The sequence below is a fragment of the Ammospiza caudacuta genome, chromosome 19 (genome assembly GCF_027887145.1).
Source record: "Ammospiza caudacuta isolate bAmmCau1 chromosome 19, bAmmCau1.pri, whole genome shotgun sequence".
Classification (NCBI taxonomy): Eukaryota; Metazoa; Chordata; class Aves; order Passeriformes; family Passerellidae; genus Ammospiza; species Ammospiza caudacuta.
Window position 1 is genome coordinate 6,428,840 of NC_080611.1, and position 27,701 is coordinate 6,456,540.

Genomic DNA, 27,701 nt, shown 5'->3' on the forward strand with positions numbered 1-27,701 from the left:
CCACACAAGGGTTCTGGCACAGCAAAAAACTATGGATGGAGGAGAAATGCAACGTGCTAGAAGAGCAGAAGAGAGCTTTTTGCAGCCCAGCTCAAGCGCAGTTCCCTCATTCGCCCCGCCACCCTTTCTGAAATGCAGTGGGAACAAGCCAGAGATGTGTTAGTGGAGGTCTCTGATGAGCCCTTAGAAGAGCAGGGCACTTAGAAGCACACTGACACATCCTGTGCTGGGCCATGCAGCTGGGCAGTGTTTGACATACCCAGAGTCACAAGGAAGACAGGTCCTGCTCATACAGAGTGTGCAGCAGGGGCCCAAAGAGTTCGGGGGAGCATCAAAAATCCCAGAGATAGTGGTGGATCCTAAACTGTCATTTCTACAATGGATGGAGTAGTGTCCCTTCCCAGCTCCAGCTGTCATCTGCTGCTCAAATGTTATTTTAATATTTAATTATGAATGTTTATAATATTAAAGCAGTGGTTTTACTGCGCTTGTAGACTGGGTAAAGATTAGAAAGGATATCCAAAAGGGACATAAGAAGGTGAGTTGGAACTGACAGTTCTGGTGGGATGCCCAAAGATGTTTAGGATTGCCTTTAAATAAACAGCAAGTTTGAGAGAGCTGCTAAAGCTTGACACAAAATACCAACCATGTCAGTATCCCACTCTGTGTCTGGCAAAAACAAGTTTATCAGCAGCAGGAGAACCTATCCAGCTTTGCTTCTAATTTACCAGGCCCTTAGACACATTGAATGTGTTCCTAAACTATCTAATTTACTTACCTATCTGTAAAGTATGCTCAATATTTAGATACCTTACCCAACCAATGTTTTACTTTATCTTACATTTCCAATCAGCATATAAATGTTGGCTGTCTAGTTGAGCTCAATGCAAAATACAGTATTGTGGGCTAATAATCAATTCTTAGGAAAATGAGCAGGCACAGTATGTTGAGAATGACAATAAACAGACAGAACAGTTAGGTAGGTTGTGGACAGAGCAGAAAGGTTGAACCTAGAAAGGCAGTGGAAGGTTTCATTGAAATTATAAATAGAGTCCTCAGTCCTAGCTATTCTTTCTTTTCTTATAATATTTTAAATGTGGATTCTTCTCACTCATCCTTCATGTGAATGGATATAATTTTGTGCTATGCATGAAATAGAATTATTTCAGAGAAAGGGAGTGGGGATATCTCTTCATGCCACTTCTTCACCATGTTGGTTTGACTGCTTGTCACTATTTGGAATGAAATTTGGGTTTCCCATACTTTTAATCTTAATGAAAAAACCAATATTTTTCAATAAATAAAATTATATATATGTGTAGTTATATATAAATTTATATATATGTGTGTGTGTGTGTGTGTGTGTGTGTGTGTGCACATGCTAAATGCTTCAGGAATCTTTGCTCCTGCTATTTTACTTTTTTTCCTAAGAAGATGAAAATCACTTGAAACAATGTAGTCTTAGTCCATAAAAAAAATGCATACTTCTCATTGCAAGAGAAAAAAAATGCATATAATTATTACCATTCTTCATGTATTTTTTAAAATGCAAATGTAAAAATGCTTTGCTGTTTGATATAATTTTGAATGTGAAGATGAACTGTGTACATGTACTTCAAAAGTAATGAATACTAGAATAAATGAATAAATAAAACATCATAGTCACTGTTCATATGCAAGGGTCTCTAATCTCTTTATTACCTAGACATAAATGATAATTACTAAAGAAAGCAACACAGAGGTTTACACTTTATGCATGCCTCAGGTCACTTTTTAATCTTGGGAACTTCATTCCTCTTCTTCTATCTTCTTATGAATCTCGCGGCTCTTGGCTCGGAGCTTGTTGACCTGTGACTCTGCAATGTCAGCCCGCTCCTCGGCCTCCTCCAGCTCGTGCTGGATCTTGCGGAACTTGGACAGGTTCACATTGGACAGCTCCTCCTGTGTGGGGAAAGGGAGTTGGGAAAACAACAGGCAGCGTGTTGGATGTTTATTACCATAAAACTGGGTCAGCAAAAATTCAAAAGCCACAGCTGGGATAGCAGAGCAGATTCAGAACCAAGATGAGAAGCTGCTCAGGGTGTTATGGGTGTCAGAAGAGAAAAGAATATTGGAATGTCAAAAACATATTATACACAGCATGGTGTATTCAGAGTTCCTGTAATAGTCCTGAATATACAGACTGACTGTACTGTTTCTGGCATCCAGGGCAAGGCAGAAGCAAAGAAATAGCTGGGAAATGAGGCCTACAGCAAAACATATAGGGCTGGGGAAGTGTACTTCCTCCCATACCCGGCAAGTCTTATTCTCACAAACCCCATTGTATCAAAATATCACCATGTTACATCAAAACAGTCAAGGTTTCAAAAAGCTGTGAAAAGAAAAACATGACTACAGAATTCCACCTCCACCAGAAGAAAGTCTGGTTTGGACAAATAGGTACTTACAGCCTCCTCAGCTTGTCTCTTGTAGGATTTCACTTTCATTTGCAGCTTGTCCACCAGATCCTGAAGCCTCAGCACATTTTTCCTGTCTTCCTCAGACTAAAGCAGTTGGTAAACAGATTAGAGAGTCAATTCTTGGTTCTGCATCATGTGAGGTTAACAATTCCCCTTGGGGATGGATTGTGCAAAATGTGACTCACTGTGAGAAAGCCCGGTGAGAGCAGGAGAGCTCCTGCCTTACCTGGTAGGTGAGTTCCTTCACCCTGCGCTCGTACTTGCGCACACCCTTCACGGCTTCAGCGCTGCGCTTCTGCTCAGCATCAACCTCCCCTTCCAGCTCCCGCACCTGCAAGGACAAGCCCAGCCCTGCAGCTGCCCTGCCAATGTCTCTCCAAGGAGGGACACGCTCCCTCAGGCACAGCCCCAGCCCTACACACCCTGGCCTCCAGCTTCTGGATCTGCTTCTTCCCTCCCTTCAGGGCCAGCTGCTCGGCCTCTTCCAAACGGTGCTGCAGGTCCTTCACTGTCTGGTCCAGGTTCTTCTTCATCCTCTCCAGGTGGGCACTGGTGTCCTGCTCCTTCTTCAGCTCTTCTGCCATCATGGCCGCCTGATCAGAACAAAAGGTCAAAGCCATTTTGGGGCTGGAGATATTTTGGGCAGAGTACATTCACCATCAGCAATGCCAGGAGCGCCCAACTCACATCTGTGATGGCCTTCTTGGCCTTCTCCTCAGCATTGCGGGCTTCCTGGATGGTATCCTCCATTTCACTCTGGATCTGGGAAATGTCCGTTTCCAGCTTCTTCTTGGTGTTGATCAAACTGGTGTTCTGTTGAAGAGCATGAACATGACTTTTTGTTTTGTTAGCTTGCAGTATCATATCAAGTACAGCATAAGTATTTCTTTTTAATGTAGATTGTGCCATCAGGTCACATTGGATTCCAAGAGAACTACTGTTGTAGCTATTAATTTCTCAGGTATGATGTATTTCATGAGCATCCTCTAAGAAGTCTTTTCTCAGACAACAAAGAAGGAATTTACGCTGAAAAATGAAAAATAATGTTTTCCTTACCATTTTCACTGTAGTGACCATAAAACTTTGAGACGGTTCTATAGAATACTGATAGTGACATTGTAAAATTACAATAATGACAGAGTTAGTGTAGTCCTATTTTGTTCATGATCAGCCTACATTTGCCTTTAAAGTCCCAAATGGAAATGTGAAAGGTGTTGAACTCAAGTAAAAGAGTAAGAACTTTACAAACTTCTCCGGATTTATTAAGGTATCTATACTGTAGTCTACTTGGAATTCATATTCTATCTACATCTGAAAAAAAAATCTTGATATTATCTATCATCTATCATCTATTACTTCTTATTTACTGTGAAAGATCCTGTATTTAACAAGATACTGTTATAGCTCTTCCAGTCGTAAGTTCATTTATATGTATGGAGCAATACTATAAATATTAACTATGCTTATTAACTGACCTGACTATGGAGGAGCTGAACTCTCTCACTTGCATCCAGAAGCTCCTGCTCAGCCAATTTCCTCGATCGCTCTGTCTGCTCCAGGGCTGCCCGGAGCTCCTCAACTTCAGCCTGCAGCAGGTTTGCTCTGCGCTCCACCATGGCCACCTGCTCCTTCAGGTCATCCTGTGCTCTCACAGCATCATCCAGGTGCAGCTGGGTGTCCTGGAAAGAGAGACACAACAGACTGGGAGGTGTGTGCTTTCTATTTTTGTATTTCATATTTTCCCATCAACTTAGAACTGAAAGACTTGTAACAGAGGAAAAAAAATTAGCTCTGTCAAAAATCAGCACATTGTGCCATACCTTCAGCACTGCCTGAGTGTTTCTCAGGTTCTTCTGTGCCTCTGCAGCCTGGCGGTTGGCATGGCTCAGTTGGATCTCCATTTCATTCAGGTCTCCCTCCATCTTCTTCTTCAGCCTCAGGGCTTCATTCCTGCTCCTGATCTCAGCATCCAGGGTGCTCTGCATCGAGTCCACAACTCGTAGGTGGTTTCTCTTCATCTGGTCAATCTCCTCATCTTTCTCTGCTATCTTCCTGTCAATCTCAGACTTCACTTGGTTGAGCTCAAGCTGCAGGCGCAGGATCTTCCCCTCCTCATGTTCCAGGGAGGCCTGGAAAAGTGGACACAAACATTGTTAAATTGATGAAAGTTCTTCTTACATTCTAGGGAATTACAAAATATTTTGTGAGATTTTAGTTGTCTGCACTCCCCAGAAAGAAGAGAGGCCAACCAGGCCTTGCTAGCCCTATCTCCTCATTTCTTTCCTGCAGACACCAGTGTACGGTCATGTACCTCAGCTTCCTCCAGGGAGGCTTGCAGTTCAGATTTCTCCTGCTCAATCTGCTTCTTCACTTTCTCCAGCTCATGAACTGCCTTTCCTCCCTCTGCAATCTGCTCAGTGAGGTCGGAAATCTCCTCTGCAAGGAAGGGAGAAAAGCGCCATGGTCAGGCACAGAGCTGAATGGAGAAAGGCTCTGGCCTACCAAGGTGCCAGGCAAGATCTTATTCCTGCAGGCCCAGAGCTGTTAAGTGTGGCAGACAGACAAGCTTGTGAGAAAGGCCAGGGAGGAGCAGAGGGCCAGGGACTTACGCTGCAAGTTCTTGTTCTCCCGCTTCATTGTTTCCAGGTGGTCCAAGGACTCCTCATAGGCATTCTTCATCTTGAACAGCTCCGTGCTCAGAGAGCGCGACTCCTTCTGCGAGGCCTCCAGCTCAGCCTGCGTTTCCTCATACTTCTGCTTCCATTCTGCCAGGACCTGTAGAGAAATGGGGGGTGAGTAGGGCTGTGGCCATCACAGGGCCCTGCTCTGGCCAGGAGTGCTGGTGCTGGAGGCCAAAAGACCTTGTCAAAGTTCTTCTGCTTCTTATCCAGAGCAGCACAGGCAGCATTGGATCTCTCCACATCAATCATCAGGTCCTCCACTTCATTCTGCAGCCTCTGCTTTGTCTTTTCCAGGGAGGCACATTTGGAATTGACAGCCTCAACATGTTCCTCTGCATCCTGCAGGCGCTGGGCCAGTTTCTTCCTGGAAAGCAGTAATCATAAGTAAGACTGTGGCATGAAGCATCACATTTTTCACAAGGCTAAACTTAGCCTCTTGGTATTGTGTGATCCACATTCACAGAGAGGTGTAAGACTTTTCCCAGACAGCCACTGTATTTCCATGGCTGAATTCAGGAACAATCTTGCAGCAGTTCCCTCTCTGCTGGCCTCTCTCTGCTATTCTGGATCTTTCTGCTTTTCCCCAATGTGTCCCTGCTTTCTGTCATATTTTGTCTCTTTGTGACAGCACTCAAAGCAGAACACTGATTTCTTCCTGACAATGCCATGGTGGGCTCCTCAAATTTCTATCCTTACTCTTTGCCAGTGTTCTCCACATTCCCCACGTACTTGGCCTCCTCAAGCTCCTCCGTGCGCTGAATTGCGTCCGTCTCGTATTTGGTTCTCCACTGGGCCACTTCACCATTTGCCTTGGACAGGGCTCGCTGAAGCTCTGCCTTGGCCTCCTGCTCCTCCTCATATTGTTCCCGGAGCAAGTCACAGTCATGGCGAGCGGACTGCAGGCCATGGGCAAGGGCGTTCTTGGCCTTGGTGAGAAGAAAATACAGAGGGAAAATGAATGGAAATATCTTGGGAAATCTTAATGAGAAGATCTTAGAAAGATCTTTGATGGGTAAGATGTGTGAATTTGCAAAAGAATTAACATATAGACTGCACGGAAAGAGAAGCAAGGCTTCGATGGGAAAATTTGAACTCTGTTATCTAAGGGGTAATTTTTGTCCCTTTCATCGTTTTGATTAACCGATTTAATATATTTAGGAAAAAGCCTTCTCACCTTTATCTCTTCCTCCAGATGCCTCTTGAGTTCCTCAATCTGCTGGGTGAAAGCCTGTTTGCCTCTTGACAGCTGAGAAACCAAAGCATCCTTCTCTTCCACTTGACGTGAATATTCACCTGAGAAAATTTGCAGATACACAACAGTTTTAAGGCCATTGATGGTGACACTGTAAACATTTGGAGATGTAAAACCAGATAGTTTTCAGTCCATGCTGAAACTTATGATCTCATTTCAAGCACTTCACAGTAGATGTGCTACAAAGTGTGCTGAAAAAACCACTTGCCCAGAAGAGTACTTTTTGCAAAAACTCTGTTACATTATTGATCTTCATACGTAGATGAGGGTGTCTCACCTGACTCTGTCTGCAGACGAGCTCTTTGAGCATTGAGGTCATTGATCATGCGCTGATGCTCCTCTTCCTTGGACTTAATCTCACTCAGCTGATCTTCCAGAGTGCGGCACATCTTCTCCAGGTTGGCCTGTGTTTTAGAATATGGAAAACGATGCATTAATAATCCACACTTAAAAGAAAGCAAGGAGCAAGAGTTGTGCTGTATTCCACTGGGTCAATGAACCAATAAAATAATTGTGTACCTTGGCTTTGGAGACAGACTCCATGTTGCTGGCCAAGTCATCAATCTCCATCTTCAGCTCACTCTTCTCCTTCTCCAGCTTCTGCTTCACGCGTTGCAGGTTGTCGATCTGCTCGCCCAGCTCAGCTGTGCTGTCCGCGTGCTTCTTGCGCAGGGCGGCAGCCGTGGCTTCATGCTGCAGCGTGGCCTCTTCCAGATCACGGCGCATCTTCTGGAATTCTGCCTCACGCTTCTTGTTCATATCAATTTGAGCGGCTGTGGCCCCTCCTGCTTCTTCCAGGCGCTCACTGATCTCCTCCAGCTCCCTGGACAGGTCAGCGCGATGCTTCTCTGCTTTAGCGCGAGAGGTTCGCTCTGCCTCAATCTCCTCCTCCAGCTCCTCAATGCGGGCCTGCAGAACAGCAGGGACCCTTCACAGCCGTGCCCTCCTCCTGCCTGAGCCTGAGCAAGGCAGGGCAAAAGGAACAGAGACTTGCCTGCAGCTCCTTGATCTTCTTCTGAAGTTGCATGCCCAGGGCTTGTTCATCCTCGGTTTTACTCTGGATCTGGCTGATTTCAAAGTCTTTCCTTTGGGACAAGTGAACCGTGTTAGAGCACAAAGAAACAAGACAAGTGCTGCAGCCCAGCACTCAGGTGCCCCAGATCCACACTTACTTCTTCAGTTTCTCATCCAGCTGCTGCTTATCATTCTCCAAATCCATGATGCTGTCCTGGGCCAGCTTCAGGTCTCCTTCCAGCTTCCTCTTTGCTCTCTCCAGGTCCATGCGCAGTTTCTTCTCTTGCTCCAGGGACCCTTCCAGCTAAACACAGCAAGACCATCAGGGCTCTGCCAGCCAGCTTGGGCTCCATACCTGTCCTCTTCCTGTTCTATATCTGTGTGCTTACATCATCCACTTGCTGTTCCAGCTTGGTCTTGGATTTGGTCAGAGTATTGACTTTGTCCTCCTCTGCCTGCAGGTCATCCAGGGTCTGCTGATGCGCCTCTTGGAGGGCTTTCTTCTCCTTTGTCAGCTTGGCAATGGTCTCGTCCAGAGCTGCCATCTCCTCAGTCAGGTTTTTCACCTTTGAGGAGAAGGGAGCAAATATAAATAAAGGAAGTAGCTACAGAAGTCCAGTTATAGCACATGGCTCTTTTCTGGAGTGCGAGTGACAGGTTCTACCTCATACCTTGTTTTCAGTGGCATGTTTTTCCTTTTCCACCTTGGCCAGTGTTAGCTCAAGGTCATCAATATCTTTCTTCAGCTCTGAACATTCATCCTCCAGTTTCCTCTTCTTGGCTGTCAACTCAGCATTAATTTCTTCTTCATCCTCTGCCCTTTCAGTCACTTCCTTAATTTTGGCTTCCAGCTGGATTTTGGTTTTGATGAGCTGGTCGCACCTTTCCTCAGCATCGGCCAAAGCATCCGCTTCCTAGTAGAGAAATGTTCATTTGTTTAATAATCACAACTGTTTGCAAAATGTGAATAGAGAAATGGTATTTCTCACTGAGGAAAAGAAACATGGAAGTATTCTTATTTGTTTTCTTCTAGGAAGTTGGTTCTTGCATAGACTCTTTTAAATCAGAGTAGGGTTTCATTCTATTTCATTTTTTTGCTCTGATCCATTATTCCCTCCTATTTTTCTTATGGATAATATGATAAAATCGAGTAGTACTTTTATTTTCAAGAGTTTTGATTACTTTCTCTGAAAGTTAAATTCTGTATAAAAATGTGGAGAAATTTTTTTTCTTTATTTTTTCATAAGCTTTTCTTGACAAGACTGACATTGAATTAATTTTCTTTGAGTGAGATAAGTTGATATATAGTCAAGGTGCAATTAGAGATTTCAATTTAAACCTGAGTTTATTTTGAATCTGTGTAGCAAACATCTAAATACAAAAGGTAATCTTTAAATATTGAACAATGCCCTGATCTCCCAAAGGACTTAGGAGGTACATATAGGGTTGGGACAGAATGCAGAGGGTTTTTGCATCCTCCTAGAAAAGTGATTGCAGAAAGACAAGTGACATAAAATGTATCATAAAAAATGGCATAGAGGTCTTTAGGCAACTAACTGAAACAGAGAAAGTTGTCAAATAATTGTTCCACAGACTACTAACTGTAAATTCTAACTCTCCAGTAACCACACTTGTATTGCATGCCTGGAGAAACAGCCCCATGTGCATACATGCTTCAAAAGCCATTTCCAAGCTAGAACTCCTATTATAATGGTGACACTGAATTGTCTGAACTCTATCTTCCATTATTCATATTAAAATATTTTATCAGATAATTTATTGTGTAACATGAGATTTGTGTGCTGTGAGAGTACCCAGAAAAATACACTAATGATACTTACAGATTGCACTTGGAGCTGCAGGTCATTCTTCTCCTGCATCAGAGAGGCCATTTTCTCCTCCAGCTCCTTCCGCTTTGCCTCAGACTTTGCAAGCTCCTCCTTGGTTTTCTCAAACTCTCCCTTCATGTTGGCCATCTCCTTCTCAGACTCTGCACTTTTCAGCAAGGGCTTGATCTTGAAGAACAGCTTCATCCATGGCCAGTGTTTGACATTCATGAATGAGCGAACGTTGTACTGGATGCAGAAGATGGACTCTCTGAGGCAAAATTAAAATGTACAATCAATATTCTCAGTCTGATGAGTGTCAATACTTCGGCCCCAAGCAGAATGACACTTCAAGTGAAGAAGGGGAAGGTGTACCTGCGCTCCACCATTCTGCGGTATTCCACCCTCATCAGGAAGCCCCTGCACCTGGCCTGGGTGCGGGTGATGAGCTCTGCCAGCTTCTCATCTCTCATCTCCTCCAGGAGCCCCAGCAGCCCAGCTTTGAAGAACACCTTGAGAGAGACAATATTGCAGCACATCACTGTCAGGTAGAGAGAGCAAAGCCCAGGCAGGCAGTGAATGGGGGGGTTGTACCTTGGTGTGTCCAAATTTATACTGGGTGTGATCCACATCGATTGACCCAAGGAGCTTCTCAGAAGCCTTCTTGCTATCGATGAACTGTCCCTCAGGGATGGCACTGGCATTAAGCACCTTGTATCTGTGGAATTGGAGCAAATAGGAGGAAGACAATGTCCAGTGATAAGAACATTCTCTTCACTGAAACCAAGAGCAGTGTTTGCAGCAGAACCAGGCTGAGGAAACTGGAATTTCATCCCTTTGTTAGAGATACCATTCTTATGAAGTCTTAACCTGGTAACAAAATTTAAGGAAACTTTTCCAGTCTTTAGGTGACCAGCCACAATGAAGAAGACATTGATTTCCAGTGAGTTCAATCCTTATCCTTTTACTGAAACTATTCTCTAGAAAATTGCTTGAGAGAATCATTACCACTTTCCTATACCCTCTGTACTGGAGAAAAACCTCTTCCCCTGAAACTTGCAGCTGATACAATGGCCAAGGAACTCATGGTTTGTAATTTTTCCTGAGTACCTTTTGCTACCAATCCCAGCCTACATTTTATAATCTTGTAATCGCTGGCTCTTGCAGCTCTACTGTGCTTCCATACTCAGATGCTCCTGCAGTCAGTGAGGACACCTGACACTCTTCATTTCTCAACAATTTTTCTTTTCTAAGCAATATATGGTGCCTTTTGTTATGCACCTCAAAATTACCTTTTCTTCTAATTGTAGCCAGAAAGAGCTAGTGTTAAAAAATAGTTGGCCGGAAAGACAGAATGGAAATCAAAAGGGAAACTGACCTCTGTTTGAAATCAGCATAGAGGATTCTGCTGGGGAACCCTTTCCTGCAGATCCTGATCCCTTCCAGCACGCCGTTACAGCGCAGCTGGTGCAGCACCAGCTCGTGCTCCATGGCACCTAAGCAACAAGGCAATTATTTGTTAATTCATGCTAAAACATAGAGAATAATAGGAGCATCACACTGTTTTTTATTTCTGCTTACCAGGTGTTTTAGACTCGTTGGGGATGATGCAGCGCACAAAATGTGGATGGGTGCTCCGCAGATTGGTCATCAGCTTGTTCAGATTCTCCTGTGGGTTCATGAATAAAGGTTTTCAGTTAACACATAGTACCTCCTCAGTTACTCTTTCAGATGTGAGAAAAGTCTTGTAAAACATTAACAGAATTGTAATTCCTAACTATAGCCTATATTAATGTGAGTTTTCTTCCGTCTTTCACTCTTCAGCAGGAGAGAAAGCAACAAAACCTCGCAATGTGCTTTAATGATACTGGGGAATATATCTATGCCTTCCTCAGCTGGCCTCAGCTGACTTGTTGTCAGCTCATTTATGAATAACTAAATAATTATTCTTGATACAGAAAAATGTTAACACCTGCAGTTGAATGGCCTTATTGCAGCTAGAGTGTGGATTTACGATCTTCAACTCATAACAAACAAAAAAAAACCAAACCAGGAAAGAAGCAGAGAGAATGACTTTGGTACTCACCCTGAAAAGAGCTGAGACAGTCTGGAAAGAAGAACCCTTCTTCTTGCCTCCCTTCTTGCCACCACCACCACCTCCACTAGCCTCTGAAGAACACCAAAAGAAAACCAAAAAGATGGCTTTACAACTTGTAAAGACCAAGTTTTTTGTATATACCAGTCATGATAGGAATGGAACAAGGAAAAGAACAATAGCTGATGTTCATGGCTCTGGTAGAGTCAATAGATAAACATGGAAATATGAATTTCAGAGAACTGACCTGCCTCTCCTCCAGCAGAGGCAAAGAGTAAGGCCAGGGTCTTCAGAGATGACTTCTGATACAGCCCCACAACAGTTTCATTCAGAGGGTCCTTGTTCTTGTCAAGCCACCCAGAGATGTTGTAATCCACTGTGCCAGCATAGTGCACCAGGGAGAAGTGGGCCTCAGCCTTGCCTTTGCCTGGCTTGGGCTTCTGGAAGTTGTTGGACTTGCCCAGGTGCTGGTCATAGAGCTTGTTCTTGAAAGAGGTGTCAGTTGCCTTGGGGAACATGCACTCCTCTTCCAGGATGGAGAAGATGCCCATGGGCTGGGAGAAATCACAAGGAAAGAGGGAGGACAAGGTGAAAAGGTTGAAAGACTCAGAGATGAAAAAACTTCCTGAGTGGGACAATATTGCTGCTCTCAGGGATTGTTCTGTTCAGCAAATCATAAAATGATACAAACTGATGGGTCTGCAGTATCATATTTACCATTTCAAGCTGCATTTAGAAATAGATATAAAATAAATGCATTCTGAAAATACCTGACATTGTGAATTACAGAAATACCTTCTCAATGAGCTCAATGCAGGCAGCCAGGTCCATGCCAAAGTCAATGAACTCCCATTCAATGCCCTCCTTCTTGTACTCCTCCTGCTCCAGCACGAACATGTGGTGGTTGAAGAACTGTTGCAGTTTCTCATTGGTGAAGTTGATACACAGCTGCTCCAGGCTGTTGAACTGCACAATTACAAACCAAGATTATTATGAATGTAAATTAAGAAAGTTAGGGATAAAGAACAGTGCTGCCTATTTGTACCAAACACAGGAAGATCTCTAAAAGCTCCATCTTAATTGATCCAGAAGTTTGGAATTTCTGTCCGTGTTCGTCAACCTGAATTTTATTCATATATTCATTACTCTAGAAGCTTAGATAATTGTTATAACTCAGATTTTATCAGCTTTGATATCTACTAGACTGCACTAATTCAGTTACAGGAGAGTCCACAGCACAACACAACCCAACATTCACAAATGTTGATTTCTAATCATGTGCCAAGCCTTCAGCAGAAAATCTGCACTTAGGGATTTCATTGGCCTATGTATAAAACAAAAACCTATTTCCAATTAGAACCCTGTGAGAATCAGAATGCTCTAGATACACTATAAAAGGTAAAACCATTTATTAAAAAAACTAAAACAAAAAATGAAAACAAAAAAACACCAACAAATCAGCATCATTCCTTCTGATGAAATTTGTCATATAGCAATGTGATTTTTACAAGCATGCTAATAAACCCCTGCTCCTTACATCAAAGATCTCAAAGCCAGCAATGTCCAGGACACCAATGAAGTACTGCCTGGGCTGCTTCGTGTCCAGCTGTTGGTTGATACGAACAACCATCCACAGGAACATCTTCTCAAACACTGCTTTTGCCAGGGCACCCACAGAATTGTATACCTAAAATGTAAAACAGAAAGAGTGTAGTTATCATGCAGGACAAAAGAGAAAGTCCAGAGAACCTATCCACAAAACAGGGGGTTGTTGTTACCTGCTGCACAGTTTGGCCTTTGGTCACGTATTCATTCCCCACCTTGACTCGGGGGTAGCAGAGAGCCTTGAGCAGGTCTGCTGAGTTCAGACCCATCAGGTAGGCAGCCTTGTCAGCAACTGAACATCAAAACAATTGGTTGTTAAAGTAGACATTACTATTCCTTTAAAAAATATATCAAAAGGGCAATTCCAGTAAAAAACAAAATATTATTAAAGATAAAAAAAGGATAGGCAATAACGGCAGCACTCTTTGGAAGACACTGGACCTTACAATATGCGTTATTCAAAATAATCTGATTTGGGTTCCTCCAGAGAAGTCCTCTGGGTAGGACCCACTGCTATTCTACAATACTGGCACTGGGGAAATGCACAGGCTGAGTCAATCATTCTGACCCTCACATGCTGCCTTCAACTCAGTGAGTGTTCACTATCTCCTGTGCTCTGGGATGGGTTGTGCTGGTACCTTCGGTGCCATCAGGCTCTGCCTGCTCCTCTCGTTGCTTCTGCTTGAACTTCAGGTTCCCATAGTGCATGACAGCCCCTGTCAGCTTGTAGATGGCTGTTTTCTCATCAGCACTGAAGCCCAGGATGTCTATGGCACTCTGACAAAAGAGTTATTAAGGTGAGTACCCCAGCTGTTAAAGGACAGAGAAATGAAACTTCACATGAGAAAACTTCTGCTACTCACATCAGTGGCCATCAGCTCTTCCTGGTCGTTAATGCTGGGAACTGTGATCTCACCTTGACTCACGTACAAGTAGTCATAGGGGTTGGTGGTGATCAGTAACATCTCTGAAAAGAAGAACAAAACCGAGCCATGTCAAATGTAATTGTCACAGAAAAGAATTCAAAGTTGTTCCATGACATTTGCATGGAGGAGTTAGTGATCTTTCCTACCAATCAGCTCTGGCTTCTTGTTGGACATGATCTGATAAAAGATGTGGTAGCTCCTTTCCGCCTTGAGCTGGAAAGTGACTCTGGACTTCTCCAGCAGATCTGGCAAGGAAGGTAGGACACAGTCAAGCACAAGAAGTGGGGAAGGCTGGAGGGAAGGGGGATCAGGCCAGAAAGGTGTCTTACATGTTTCAATATCAGCAGAAGCCAGTTTGCCTGTGGCACCAAAATGGATTCTGATGAATTTACCCTGAAAGCAGCAGGAAAGTCAAATGAGATTTATTTTACCAATCTGGACAGCAAGAATATTCCAATTGGTGTTGACAGTTGTACCAATTAATAACTCACAAAGCGTGAGGAGTTGTCGTTCCTCACAGTCTTGGCATTTCCAAAGGCCTCCAGCAGTGGGTTAGCACTGATGATTTGATCCTCAAGTGTCCCCTAGAATAGAAGTCTTCTCGTCATGATCTAGTTCATCAAGAAATTGAGTAGTTGCAGGCTTCTAGCCCTGGGACCGCACCTGCATTTTGCCTGAGGGCTGCTCCTCCTTTTTCTTGTCTCCACTGGCTGCAATTGTTGCAAAGTACTGGATGACACGCTTGGTGTTCACAGTCTTCCCGGCCCCGGATTCTCCGCTGCCAAAGCCAAGAGAGAAGCAGAGGGTGCGTGGTCAGGCAGGAGGGGCCCTGGCACCGGGCAGCCCTGTGGGGACCCGCGCAGGGGGGTACCTACGTGATCAGGATGGACTGGTTCTCCCGATCTGTGAACAAGGCAGAAACAAGTAGACTTTGTAAATGAAGAACTCAAAAATACTGAAAATAATGTAAGTTATGTCAAAAAAAAACCTGCATTTTTTTCTCTGTTTACTCCTAAGTAATTTTTGCCATTTCAATTCCTTTCAAAGTTATTTGCACTTGCACTCTTTCTTGAAACATATTCACAAATGTTCCTCCAAATATCATAGGGAAGGCCCATGACATTTTTAAAAATCCCTTCCAGAACAAAACATTCTGCTATTCTATAAGTCTTTGCCATGGACATAGAAAACCCTTGAAGAGCCATATGCTGCTCCTCTATTTTGGTTTATAGTGTTTTCCTTCTCCTGCATACAGGAAATCATTTTAATTTTCTGCTACACAGACTGTTTTTACAGCAGCAGAGAAAGAGAGAATAAAGACCTATGACAAAGGAATCCTGCTCATGGATAACACTTTGGAACTCAACAGCACAGAGGAAGAAAGAAATGAAAAAGGCAGAAGCAAAAGAAGCCACTCTACACAATCCTATTTCATTTTTCATGAGAGGGTTTTTCCAAGACAAAGCAGAAGAGTTGTGCTTATGATGAGAGCCACTCACCAGTCAGCATGAACTGATAGGCGTTGTCAGAGATGGAGAAGATGTGTGGAGGGGCCTCCTGGCGCTTCTTGCCTCGGTAGGCCAACACCACCTCGGGGTTGTACACCGGCAGCCACTTGTAGGGGTTGACAGTGACGCAGAAGAGACCCGAGTAGGTCTGCAAGGAAGGGACACAGCACGTTGCCTTGCCCTGAGCCTGGCCCAGCAGCTCCTGAGGCTGCCCAGAGGAAGCTGCTGCTGCCACTTACGTAGATCATCCAGGCTGCGTAACGCTCTTTGAGGTTGTACAGCACAGCGGGTTCGTGCAGGTGGGTCATCATGGCCATGTCCTCGATTTTGTCATACTTGGGAGGGTTCATGGAGAAGATTTGATCTTCTTTCACAGTCAGGGTCTGTCAGAGTGCAGGAAGATACATGTATGTCAGCTAAGAGCTAGAGTGAGAATGAACTGCTCTTCATAAATTTTGTATTTTACGCACCTCTCCCCCTTCAGTCTTGACCGTGACTTTGCCCGATTCCCTGCTCGTGATAGTGCTCTTCACATAGGACTCCTTTGCATGTACCACGAAGACAGATGACTTGGCATCGAAAGGTTTGTTCTGGGCCTCAATTCTCTCCTTCTCTGACTTTCGGAGGTAAGGAGCCGCCTCCCCAAAGATGGCCATCTCAGCGTCCGAAGACATGGCTGCGGTTTACCGCGTGCTGCAAGGCACAGCGCTGAAATGGAGAGGCGGTTCTGAGTGAAGGGGGAAATTTGTTTTTAGCAGCAACCTTAGGCTGTGCAGTGTTCTGCTGTGCCTGTAATTATAGTCTTCCTGCTTTACCTGCTGTTTACCTTAGATACTTTTCCTTCACTTTAATCTTAAAGAAGCTAGGTGTGTTTGATTGAGGTCAAGTTTTTTCCCCTTTTTCCAGTTTACAGTTTCAGTTAATTAGATCTCATTGTGTTTTAGAAGGCTATGTAGAAAATTAGATTGATTGGCAGATTCAGTGGTAATCAAATATGCAGCAGAAACACCAAGCAGAATCAGAAGAGATAGCAAGAGAAGTCATGTTATCAAAATTATGAAAGCCCACTTCTATTCTTTCTCTCTCTCTCATTTCAGCCCTTGTAATTTGTGCCAATTATAGAGATGGAGTATCATCAGGGAACAGATGTGGAGTAAGCAGAAACAGAGGTCTGAGTTGTCTATGTAAACCTTTTCCCTCTGTAGAGAAATCAGAGTTTTGTTTTCTCCAATTGTTCTGCCTTTTCCTGTTCAAGCTCACCCTTTAATATGAACTTGTATAGAAAAATGAAAACTTCTCAATATAAAGCATTTGGAGGGATTTGACAAAATCTTAACTATATACATGCTCCTCATTCACCTTTTCTTTCCTGGGTTCCTGTTCACAGTCAATCTCCTTTTAAGAGTTCTGTGTGTAAGTGGTCAATTATTTCCCAGCAGGCTCCAAACAAATCATCCAGCACAGTTATAAAAGGAAATTTGCCCTTTTAGACAGCACAGCTCAGGTAGAATTGCACTGCTTTAGCGTGCACAGATGTAAAGGGTTATGGGAAGTGGCCTTAGAAATCATTTAAAAGGCAAACCTGGAGTCTGTTCCTATGGAGTAAGTAAATCAGTCTTACCTCTTGTATCACCAGTAGACTCTAAGCCTGGAAGCTGGTCAATACTGAAAAAGAGAAGTGACAACTTCTTTCTTATCTTTGAACAAACTCCCAAGAATAAGCCACAGGGCAAAAACGTGCCAGTGACTTCAACAGAGAGGGAACATGCCTATTGACACAGACAGTGCTTTGAGGAAAGCAGTTCCACAGGCAGCAGGAATGCTGTGGGGTTCTGCCAGCACCCTACTGTCCCTATTCTTACCTTTAATCCTTCCACAGAGGCAGAACAGGCTTGTCCTACCAGCACTTTTATAGGTTCTGGTTTGCACATTCAATTCCCTCCTCCTCTTTCTTAGGTCAAAAAATTTTTGGCAAAGCATTGTTTGGCAAACTTGACTGAGTGCTTGTGGATATATTTAGAAATATTTGAGGTCTTCCTAGCTATGTGAATAAATCTCCTATAAATATTATGACTAGGAATCTAGGAAGGAGGAAGTGCAGCCCAGCAAAAAGAGCACGACACTGGATCTTGGAATTGTTGGCTTCTCTTCTCCTGTTAATTGCTCTTTGACATATAAGATTTGTGTGTTTCAGGACTCAGCAGAAGTTAGAAGGATTACTATTTCATGAGCTTTGGAGGGAACCTATTCTAAAATATTCTGGAAATAAAGAATAGAAGTAATCTGGTATAATCTAATTCCAAGACTGGATGACCAAGTCCTGCTTGTGTAACTGTACTTATTTACAACTCCTTAGCTTTTTGGTGGGTACTTTCAAAATATCAGACAAGACAGATTATTCCCCTTGATTCATATGTTTAATTACATCTTTTCCCTTTTTCTGAAGTATTACTGAGTGGCTATGATTTGAAATTCAATTTTAAAGGTATTATTTTGTCATTCTCCATCTCTGGCTGTGCTGGTTTGCTCTGATGTGTGTCCATCAGAAATTGCAGTGAGATCACATTAACAGGAATTCCTAAGGATGCATTTTATAACTTTCATCTTTTAGATTTATTGGCAGTTTTAACTCACCAATGTCTATTTTAGAAACCTTGGACAGTGGCTGTGGTTAACAAATGCAAGAATGGGATTAAGATCCCAAGCTGTCCTCCTCCAGCCTTCCCAAGCACCAACAAAAATGCCACTGAAATATAGAGAATTCCTGGAAGGTTTTGCATTTCCTTTGCAAAGAATTAGGAAAGATCTGCTGTTCAAAGTTCTTCCATGGAGCTGGGATATGGTGTTTATCTATCATATTGTGAAGACTTGCATTTTCTCTCAAACATCAGGAAACTGAAACAATGTGAGAACGATGACCAGCCTTCTCAACTCACTTCTTTAAAGAACATTTGTATGCTTATAACACTGCATGCATGACTGAAATATCTGAGATCATGTATTCTTTTAAGAGATTGCCAATGCCTTTCTGAAAAATATATGTGGAGATAATTTCTGTTTGAAAAATAATATTGTGTGTTTGTAGAACTGTCACTGAAGAAAACATCAGCCTCCGGCACACAAAAAATACCTTAACAAAGAATAGACTTGACTGTTCTTTATGTGTCACATGAAATTAAGATGAATTTGCAGGTTTTTGATAAACTTGTCTCTTACTGCTGACTCCTGAGTTGTGGGGACTTAAAGCTCTCCAGCTGAGAGCCATACAGCCATAGGAAAGCTCCCATCCAATATCTCCTTTTACAGTTATTACTGTGTTTAGGTGTCTAGTTGCAGCTGCAAAATGATTCCTCATAATTCAATTTCCTTCCTGGGTTCTCTACACATGTCAGTTAAAGAGGATGACATGGATTCCAGTGCACTGGTTCAAAGGTTACATTTGTAGTATATCATCCTTTCTGTCAGTTTGATATCTTGCATTTTGTTTCACCTCCTAGAGTAATGGGAATCATCTGGGAAGGCAACAGATTCAAGAAGGAATGACAGATGACTTGTTTTTCTGTTTCTTCCAAACCTAGAAGCCTGAGATTAAAGGACTACTGATTTTCATCTGCCTTGTTCAGGAAATAGCGCCTCATCTATTTTTTTTCCTGCAATGAGTACAACATCTGGCCCAAAGCCATTCTAGGACTCTGAGTTTCTCATAGATTGTCTTGCCTCTTCATGTTCATTGAATTTTCTGAATATTTTTCCATCTTTGTGACATCTCATGAGCCCATAATATTTCAGACTTTTACAGAGTATTTTTAACTAGGATGAAATAGTGTCAACTTGTGCTTAAGCTATTTTCTGCTGTTTTTTAATTTTGGAAAGGATTGCATAAAGGTTTTTCATTTGTGGATGGAAAAAAGATTCATAAATACAGAGAAGTGAGGGTTCTACTTCTGTGATTATACAGATGGACTTCATGCTACTGGAAAAGTTATTGACCTCAATCTTCAACTCATCATTTTCCTTTGACAGCTTCTGATTGATGCTTTGCAGGTTTTTACTCACTAAATCCCTCTGTCTTCAGCAGTTAGTTTGTGAAACAAATATTAAAACAACATGTTTTCCCCAAGATTTCTGATACTCCACTTCTTCATTCCTGATCCCTCTGCCTCCAGCTCCAAGCAGTCCAGTTAGGTAGGGAATGGGAAGGAGAAGTGATTCCATGACAGCTTCTCTCTGCTTCTTCTTCCTCTGCATACTTCTCCCTTACTCCAGCATGGGCTCTCCATGGGCTGCAATTCCTCCAGGAAATTTCCACCTCCTCCAGTCCTTGAGCTGCATGTGGGAATTTTGTCTACAGTGGTCCTCTCCATAGGCTGCAAGGAAGTCTCTGCCCCAGTGCCTGGATCACCTTCTGCTCCTTTTTATTTGACAAGATAGAACACAGGATCAAAAGAAGAAAAACACTCACTAAGGTCAAACTCATCAACAGATACTGCTCTTTTCCTATTCACTAAAATGGTAATTTCATCACAGAAAGCTTGATCAGGTAATATTTCTTCTGTTAAGGACTCCCAATGATCTTTTTCTCAGTCAGTGTAGATGAAATAAGTTTCCGTGAAGATTTTGCCTCCACTGAATAAGTCTGGCAAGTTAATTCAGAAACTTGAGTAATATACCACAAAAGCAGATAATGAGGGTAGAGCAGAAGGTAGGAAATGTTGATGGACATTTTACACCTCTTGAGAGATCTAAGGATGATGGAATTGGAAACTGGAATATTGGATGTTGTAGGCTGGATGAGGCCTTCTGCAGCTTGTGAAGATATGACCACCCGTCCCATGTACTGATGTATTTTTCTAGGGATACATGGGATATATCATTCCCCATATGTTTTTTTGGATTTCCTGGCTCACTGGCTGCTTCCCAGATTCAAATGAGCTGTTACAAAACTTTTTTTTTTCTTACACACTATTCTTCACATTAATATTAGGCTTAGGGGTATAATAATGTTGATTTTATCACATTACAAAAATTATTTATACTGCAAAGATGTGTGAATTTGTTGATTTTCATAGTCCTCAGTTACAATTCATTTTCAATGAAAATTTCGTGTTTGATCTGTGCTAGGGATTTGATGCGAGGCTATAGGTGGAAAAATAACTCTTATTAGAGACCATTTGTCTTTGGCGTCTTGTGTAAGGCAAATGTACTCAAGGAGCTGGTGATACCTACTTGGCTGGTCCTTGCACTGTGGACTTTAGAATTCCATATGTTATTAAGGTAAGCTTTAAATTAAATATCTATGAGAAAGGCAAATTTTGTCTGTATCAAGGGGTAGAATGTCTCAGTCCTGGTCAGGAGACCAGTGTCCGTGGAGAAGTCAAGGACCTGCATCCCAGTTAACCTCAGAGTGCCCAGGCCCAGCCTGAGCTCTGCTGCCCATCCTGCACCACCTTAGGGCTCTGCTGTGCACTTCTGTGTGAATCACCTCTTTTCTTGTACGCTCTGTCATTAGCATCACTGATGTTACTGTTGTTTTTCTTATCTCATTGCTATTTCCAGTAAATTGTCCTTATCTCAGCCTGTGATCTTTGCTTTTTCTGCCTCTCCTGTGTGCTGCAGAAGAGGGAGAGGGGGGAAGGGCCCATGGTTTTAGAGGGAGTACTAATCTGTAGAATACATTCACAACACTATCTCAACACTATCTTATTCAACTGGCTGTTTTATTAAACCAGATTTTCTTGGACCTTTCTTATTGAGATCCACAAAAAAACCTGCATTGTCCATCTCCTCCTCCCTGCCGGCTCCCATCCGCCTGCAAATCTGCAGCTTGTTCACACCTTCTCACTTCAAGCCACGATTTCATCTTGAGTTACTGTGAAAATCCTTCTTTGCGGGCGAATTGGAAAGAGCACATCTTCCTCAAAGACAAAAATAACTATCTAACTAGGTGTGCTGGGACAATTGGACAATCTGCTTAACTGCCTTCCCTACCTCTTGTGCAAGCTGGGTAGTGTATCAGGCACTGGGAGCAGGATGAAATTATTTAGATTTGCCAATTTAAATGCAGTTAGAAAAGGGGCTGTGACCTTTCTTGGCTGCTTTATGGTTTGTTGAAGATAAATCCAGATAAAATGAACTGATGTGCTGATGTGATCAGCATTTGTCATGACATTCTTTGGAAAACAGAGCTTTAGAATTCTTGGCTTTCAGTCGAGTTCTTATTAATTCTTTCTCACTCTTCCCTGCTTATATGAGTTTCCAGGGGGATTTGCCTCCCATACAGATACAGCAATGTCATTAGCTCTTCTGTAAAAGTCAGCCCAGAGCCCAATTCCTTTTTATCTGCTGTGAGAAGCATCCGACTCTCACCCACCTCCCTCAACAAATCCATGTGTGAGCACCTCCTAGGAGATTATGACAGGGACCAGGTTGGTCCTTTTAGATATTCCACATGGGGAGGGTTTTTAATGCTTAACACCAAATTTACTTATTTGAAGATGTTTGATTCCTGTTGTTGCATGCAATTTTGCTTCAGCACAATGGCACAGCAGTGTGATGGAGCCACAATGCAAACACAGCAGAGTGATTGCAATATTGAGTGGGGTCACAAATCACACCTGAGTCCTGCTCCACACACCCACCATCACTGAGGGGCCCCAGGAAGGAATGTCCCTCCCTTGCTGCTGACAGAGTTGTCTTTCCACTCTGTAATGGCTGTGAGGGCAACACACAAATGGGTTAAAAGCCCGTCTGGGCAGCCACCTCTGCACAAAAAGAGGCTTAAGCTGGAACTGGTGCATGAAAAAAGTGATTTAGAAACCACTGACTTAAGAAATAGCAAAACCCAGTTTATAAGTGAAGGGTAGTGAATACCAAAGCTGTCAGTGAAAAAACATACATGAAAAACACTTTTCCAGTACAGGAAAGAGTGTGCAGTCTAAAGAACTGTTAAAAAGAAGCACTGTAAACTACCAAGAACAAAACATGGTCACAAACAACTCTGGGTGAGAATTTGGTTTCTTGAGACTGTTTTGTGGCCTTTGGGCCACCAAGAAGGTCAGGGGGCACATCATTGGAGCACATGATGTGCAAGGAAAAGCCAAAAGAAGTGTGTTTATGCAATCTGATGAAGAAGAGGATAAAGGGAGATATTATTTACAGGTATCTGATACAGTGAGAGAGAGTGAAGCACAAGCTGGAATGTGGGAAATTCAGATTAGATCTAAGGAAAATTGTTTTTATCCTGACAGTGATCCAAATCAGAGAGTTTCCATGTTTAGAGGTGTTCAGGATGTGGCTGGACAAATCCTGAGCAACCTGAAGTAATTTGGCTTGCTTTGAATAGGGTGTTGATTAGGTGACCTTTGAAGAGCCTTGAAATCTCAGCTATTCTGGATGATTTCATGATCCCAGCTAAGCAGCACAGCAAGGCTCTTCTACTGAGGGAAGAAGCAGCACACGTCTGGTTCAGGCATTGCTGCCTGGCTTTGCAGACTGTGGTACAGATGTGCAATAACAGCATGAATCACTAAATTAGCTTGTAATCTCATCAGACAGCATTAACACTGAGGTTAAGGGCCAGGCACTGAAGAAGAAACCCAGGATCTATGATAAACTTCAGCAGCTTTGCTGAAGCCCTGCTGGTGTGTCCCACTGCCCATAGCAGCCCAGGTCTGGGCTTGGCTCAGCTGTGAGCAGCCCCAGCTGTGCTGTGGTCATACATTGGCCCCTGAACCCAGTGGGCATCTGAGACTGTGGCTCCAGCCCCGTGGGATGGGCGCAAGGAGCTTTTCCCCTGCCAGGAGTGTGCTCTGCCCAGAGGCACAAGCAGTGCTAACAGAGGCTGTCCTGGCTGCCGAGCAGCAGCACCTGGGCTCCAGGCTCTCCATGGCCTCTTGGCAAGGGGGACATCTCTGCCCTGCTGCTGCCTGCTGGCTTCTTGTGACAGACATGCCAGGGCACAAAGGCCAGCCCAGAGCATTGTCCTGGCAGTGGCTTGGTGGTGGCTGAGGCTGGGCAGTGTGGGAAGCATGAACAGACAGATGTGCTGAGGCTGTCCCTAAACACTGCCCCATTCCTCAAGTGCTCCTGGCTCAGGCACGTGCCAGTCTTGGCGTCTTTGTTCTGTTTGGGATCTGGAGTCTGCACCTGGTTCTGCTCCCTTGCATTTGTGTGGCAGATCTTTGAATTAATGAAAACCTTCACCACCACTGGGTTGGTGGTGATGATCTGATATAACAATGGCTGGTTTGAAGTCTCCTGTCCCTCCCTGCCATTCACCTGATGGCCCTTCTTCTGGTAGAGGGAAGATCAGCAATCCATCCACTCCCTTTCATTGTCCTATCTAGGTTTTACAGACCTTATCTTACATCTGCTGGCTGCCTCTTCTTCAGCTTGAGGGGCACAGGGCTGACGGAGCATTTTCAAGAGCTGACATTTCAGACGCCTGTGTCGGATGACACTGGATGCTGTTTTCAGTGAGAGTGCAGGATGCCTGAAAATATCCCTCATTCTGGTTCATGTTAGTGTTGGAGAGTTGAAAAAGTTGTCTGTCTGCAGTGTGCATAAAGCCTGTGAGATTCTCAAAATGAACCTGCCTATGCTGGGGAAACCACTGGAGCATGATTTGGTATGAAAATTTCTTGGCTTAGCAAATCCAATACAAACACATCTCTGATGACCCCAGCTGATGGGCCTATTTTTAAGACTATTGATATCAGTGCTCTCAGGGGTCAGGTTTCAGAAGAAAGAATCTAATTTTTCGCTGACATTGTAAATTTGAGGGGGAGGTTAGAGGTCTCTGAAGCATTTGACTCCACCAGCTGCAAAGGGAATATGATCTGGGCCAAATATAAGAACTCAGGGATTTATACATTTGCTTTAGACGATAGAATTTTATTTAAAGTGATAGTTCTCCTCACAACCATAGCCACATATGTCTGTCCCACACCATATATGGTATTCTAATGTTTCTGATCTGTATTTGCTTTGCTGTTGCTGTGCAGAGTCTGAAGCACTCCAGGGAGTGAATCTCTGTGTAACTGTGTAGGTGGATTGGTTTTTCCTCATGAAAAAATGTCCTCCATGTTCCTTCCAGAGAACTATGGACACTGTTGAATGTGGCCATACTTGCTCCCTTTTTTTGTTTAGTCATCCCAATTCTCACCTAAGTATTTGCAACAGCATTCATAGCTGTCTCTGATAACAAAAGAGGTTCTTGTGTGTCACAGAGGAAATTTTTTCCTCTTATTAGGTCATAAAATTGCTCAAGAGAGAGCAATATCTCCACTTTTGCATTGGGAATTGGAATTATTTCCTCCTTTGGCAGTAGAAGTGTGGCTGTGGAACTGCAGAAAAAGGGTCTTTGTGTCCTGTTGGACTAACTCCTACCTGTGTTATGCAACAGGAGGGGGGTATCCTATGTGGCATCAGATTTCCACAGGGAACCAGGATCATCATGTGTTAGGCTCATGAGAAGGGTTTGCAGCATCATCTCTGTTCTCTGAGCCTTCAATATCAGGAGTCTCCAGAGGCACTAACTCAGAAAAAAAACAGAGGAAAGTTGTAGACTGCATATCTGAATGTCATGGAAGATTTCACTTAGCAACCTATTTCATGCTCAAATGAGTTCTAATCTCCTTCTGTTCAGCCAGGAATGACACATCAGTGCCAGAGGAAACAGCATGTGCTCCCTGGTCACAGAAGTATTGCAGAAAAGGGAGTCCTGTTATTGGGAACTTGACAATGTCCCACAGAGACTGGACTGTTGGGAAGGATGAAAGTTTGACAAGAAAGTCTCACAGATGTGTGTGTGCTTAGCAGAAAGATTTTTGGATGTAGAATCTGAAGAAGGAATAGAGATGGAAGCAAGTTTTGATATAGAAGAAAAGAATTGCTGAGCCAATCTCACTGGATAACCAAGGAGGCAAAGGGTGTGTTAGTTAGAAGGGGTTTTTATGGCTTAGAGCAAAGGATAAACCCACCTCAAACAAGATGTTTTTACCAAGCAGAAAGATAGCACAGGCAAACAAGGCAGCAAATGTTGCAAGAAGAAAAAAGGTCTCAGAATTTTCCACTGCAAGAAAACTGAAAAACAACTCCTAGCTTAAACTGTAATGTACTGACTTTTAGTGATTGGAGAACAGTAACATGAATATGGTAATTATAGCAGTTATGATAAGCTAGAGATAAAAGTTAAGGGATAGATTGGTTCTACTGTATTAAGATGCTCAGCAAAGAAAAGTATAAAATGCACTGTAACCAAAACCAAAGGGTCTCCCGGCCTGCCTGCAGCTGGAACTGAGAGCTGTGGGCACAGCTCTGTCACCCACGACCCTGGCCTGCTGTGACATCCTGGGTACAATAAACTGCATTTTGGAGAGCTGCCTGAAGTCCCACATCCCTTATTTCAGCTCTTACACTCGACAACATTGGGCTGTGGTTGCCAATGACTTGAATTTAGCTACAGGGAAGGTGCTGGGCTTTGTGCAGTTTGCTGTTGCCAAAGCAGCAGTTCCCTCATGTCCTCACCTGAGATGTCCATGCAGCAATCCTGCCAGTGCCAAGGGGCAGTTAACATGCCCAGGAAATAATCCCATTTATGCAATGGCTGCTTGGGTTGTTTGGGAGCAGGCTGTGGCATGGCATCCATTAATCTGCATAACAAGGAAGATTGGCTTCCACATCATGCAAAGCATTCAGGGCGCTTCCAGCACAGGCAGTGTGTTAGCAGGGAGGCATGCACAGAGCAAGGAGTTCAGAGCAAGGACAGGCACAGGCTGGCTGCTGATAGTGGCACAGCTTTGTCCTCTCAGAAAGGAAACGGGAAATTAAAGGTTTGTCTGTGAGACTCAGAGAAGAAAATGCTGGAAATATGTTCCTTGAATTGCAATGGTCAAATTGCAGGTGATGAGGGAAGCATTTTTGGGCTATATAATTGTGCAGGAGAGTGTTTGTATGTCCGAGAGTTTGTGTCTGTGGAAATGAACAGGGGCTCACACACACCTGCATTCACACACACCTGCATTTTCCATTGCCTTGAACCGAATTCTCTGCCATCTCTTCTACCAGGAAAGATCACAAATAAACAACCCTGGTTTGCCTGTGGCAAAATGCTTTTACTGATGATTCTCTGAGGCCATATTGGGCTGGACACTTTGATCACAAACCCATCATTCTGGTGTTTCTCTCCCTTTTATTTTGATCTATTTGCTTCCCATTAAGCAAATATTTGCTCAGTGCTTCCTCCCTGTCAGCACTGAGCAAGTAACACGTGTGGCTAATGCAGAAAAGAAATAGGGAGGTTGGTGCCTTCCAGCCAGGGCAGCCAGAGGAACTTGCTAAATATGTTTGTCATTCACTTGTTGTCTCAGACACTGCCAGAATATTTTGAGCAGCAAAAGCCCCTGCAGCCCTGCTAGCTGAAGGGCATCAGCTGGCAGAATGGCTGTCTGGTGGGAAGTGCTCCTTTCCCAGTCTCCCAGTGCTCAGTGCCTGCCTGGTTTCCAGCTTTACAGCAGTTTCTATGCAGGATCTGTTCCCCAGGTTTTCTTGTCAGACAGCAAGGCTGAGTCTGGCACTGTGACACAGACAAGACTGCCACAGATCCAGGTCCAACCAAGCAGTGAGGCTGAGCAAGAACTCCCCGAAGGCACAGGCACATGGAGAACACAAATGTACACAATAAACAGCCAACCACATGTCCGAGCAGGTGAACACACAATTGCGAGAATTCCCACAAATAAGAGAGCACAGAGATCTCACCTCATTCCCCTTGGGCAGTTCAGCGTGAAGTCCCAGCAGAGATGCTCATAAGTACAAGGGGAACCTTCTGGAGTCTGTCTGGGCATAGGCACTCCATGTGCCCAAGAGCTGTCCCTGGAGCCCAGTCTCCTCAGGCTACATGGTGTGCTCCTCATGACTTGCACAAAGGCAGCTCTGACAGGTGTTGGATATCTGAAGGAATCAGAGGACTTTCCCACTTCTTCAGGTAACCTACTGCCATTTTACAGAACAAGATTTATGGATATAATTTATACAATTTTTAGAGTGTACTTCAATGTTTTCCTGTTTTCTTTAATGGTCTGTTAACAACAATTGCTCTTTTTTTTTTTTTTTTTTTTTTTTTTTTTTTTTTTTTTTTTTGGTGAAAATACTGTCTTCCCAAGCTCCTGAGTTTCATCTGGTTGAAACATGCAGAAACCTGCAACCTGTGATTTTTTCCAGAAGTGTTTGTATGCCTGGGCTCCAGCAGCTCCAGTTCTCTGATAACAATAATTCTTTTGCAGTTGTCACCAGATTTGTTCTGGGCTTGCCTTTCCAGAGCAAAAGACAAGTGT

General features: G+C 43.5%; 1 protein-coding gene across 1 annotated transcript; it reads right to left on the reverse strand.

Annotated features, from left to right (window-relative positions):
* Window positions 1-1,668: 1,668 nt before the first annotated feature.
* Window positions 1,669-17,031, reverse strand: LOC131566103 (myosin-1B-like). Its single transcript, XM_058817311.1, has 39 exons — window positions 16,988-17,031; window positions 15,837-16,074; window positions 15,606-15,749; window positions 15,358-15,514; window positions 14,734-14,761; window positions 14,522-14,636; window positions 14,350-14,442; window positions 14,188-14,251; window positions 14,005-14,103; window positions 13,796-13,899; window positions 13,571-13,709; window positions 13,106-13,224; window positions 12,865-13,014; window positions 12,123-12,293; window positions 11,575-11,881; window positions 11,319-11,401; window positions 10,814-10,901; window positions 10,611-10,728; window positions 9,827-9,950; window positions 9,608-9,744; window positions 9,248-9,503; window positions 8,078-8,320; window positions 7,796-7,972; window positions 7,565-7,710; window positions 7,387-7,477; window positions 6,912-7,301; window positions 6,670-6,796; window positions 6,315-6,433; window positions 5,870-6,066; window positions 5,321-5,504; window positions 5,069-5,234; window positions 4,771-4,895; window positions 4,280-4,588; window positions 3,935-4,138; window positions 3,147-3,272; window positions 2,882-3,052; window positions 2,686-2,790; window positions 2,448-2,543; window positions 1,669-1,941 (listed from the first exon to the last, which is right to left on the reverse strand). Exons 2-39 carry the CDS (start codon window positions 16,038-16,040, stop codon window positions 1,789-1,791), a joined length of 5,829 nt encoding a protein of 1,942 aa, XP_058673294.1. The 5' UTR covers window positions 16,041-16,074; window positions 16,988-17,031; the 3' UTR covers window positions 1,669-1,788.
* Between the last annotated feature and the right edge of the window lie 10,670 nt (window positions 17,032-27,701).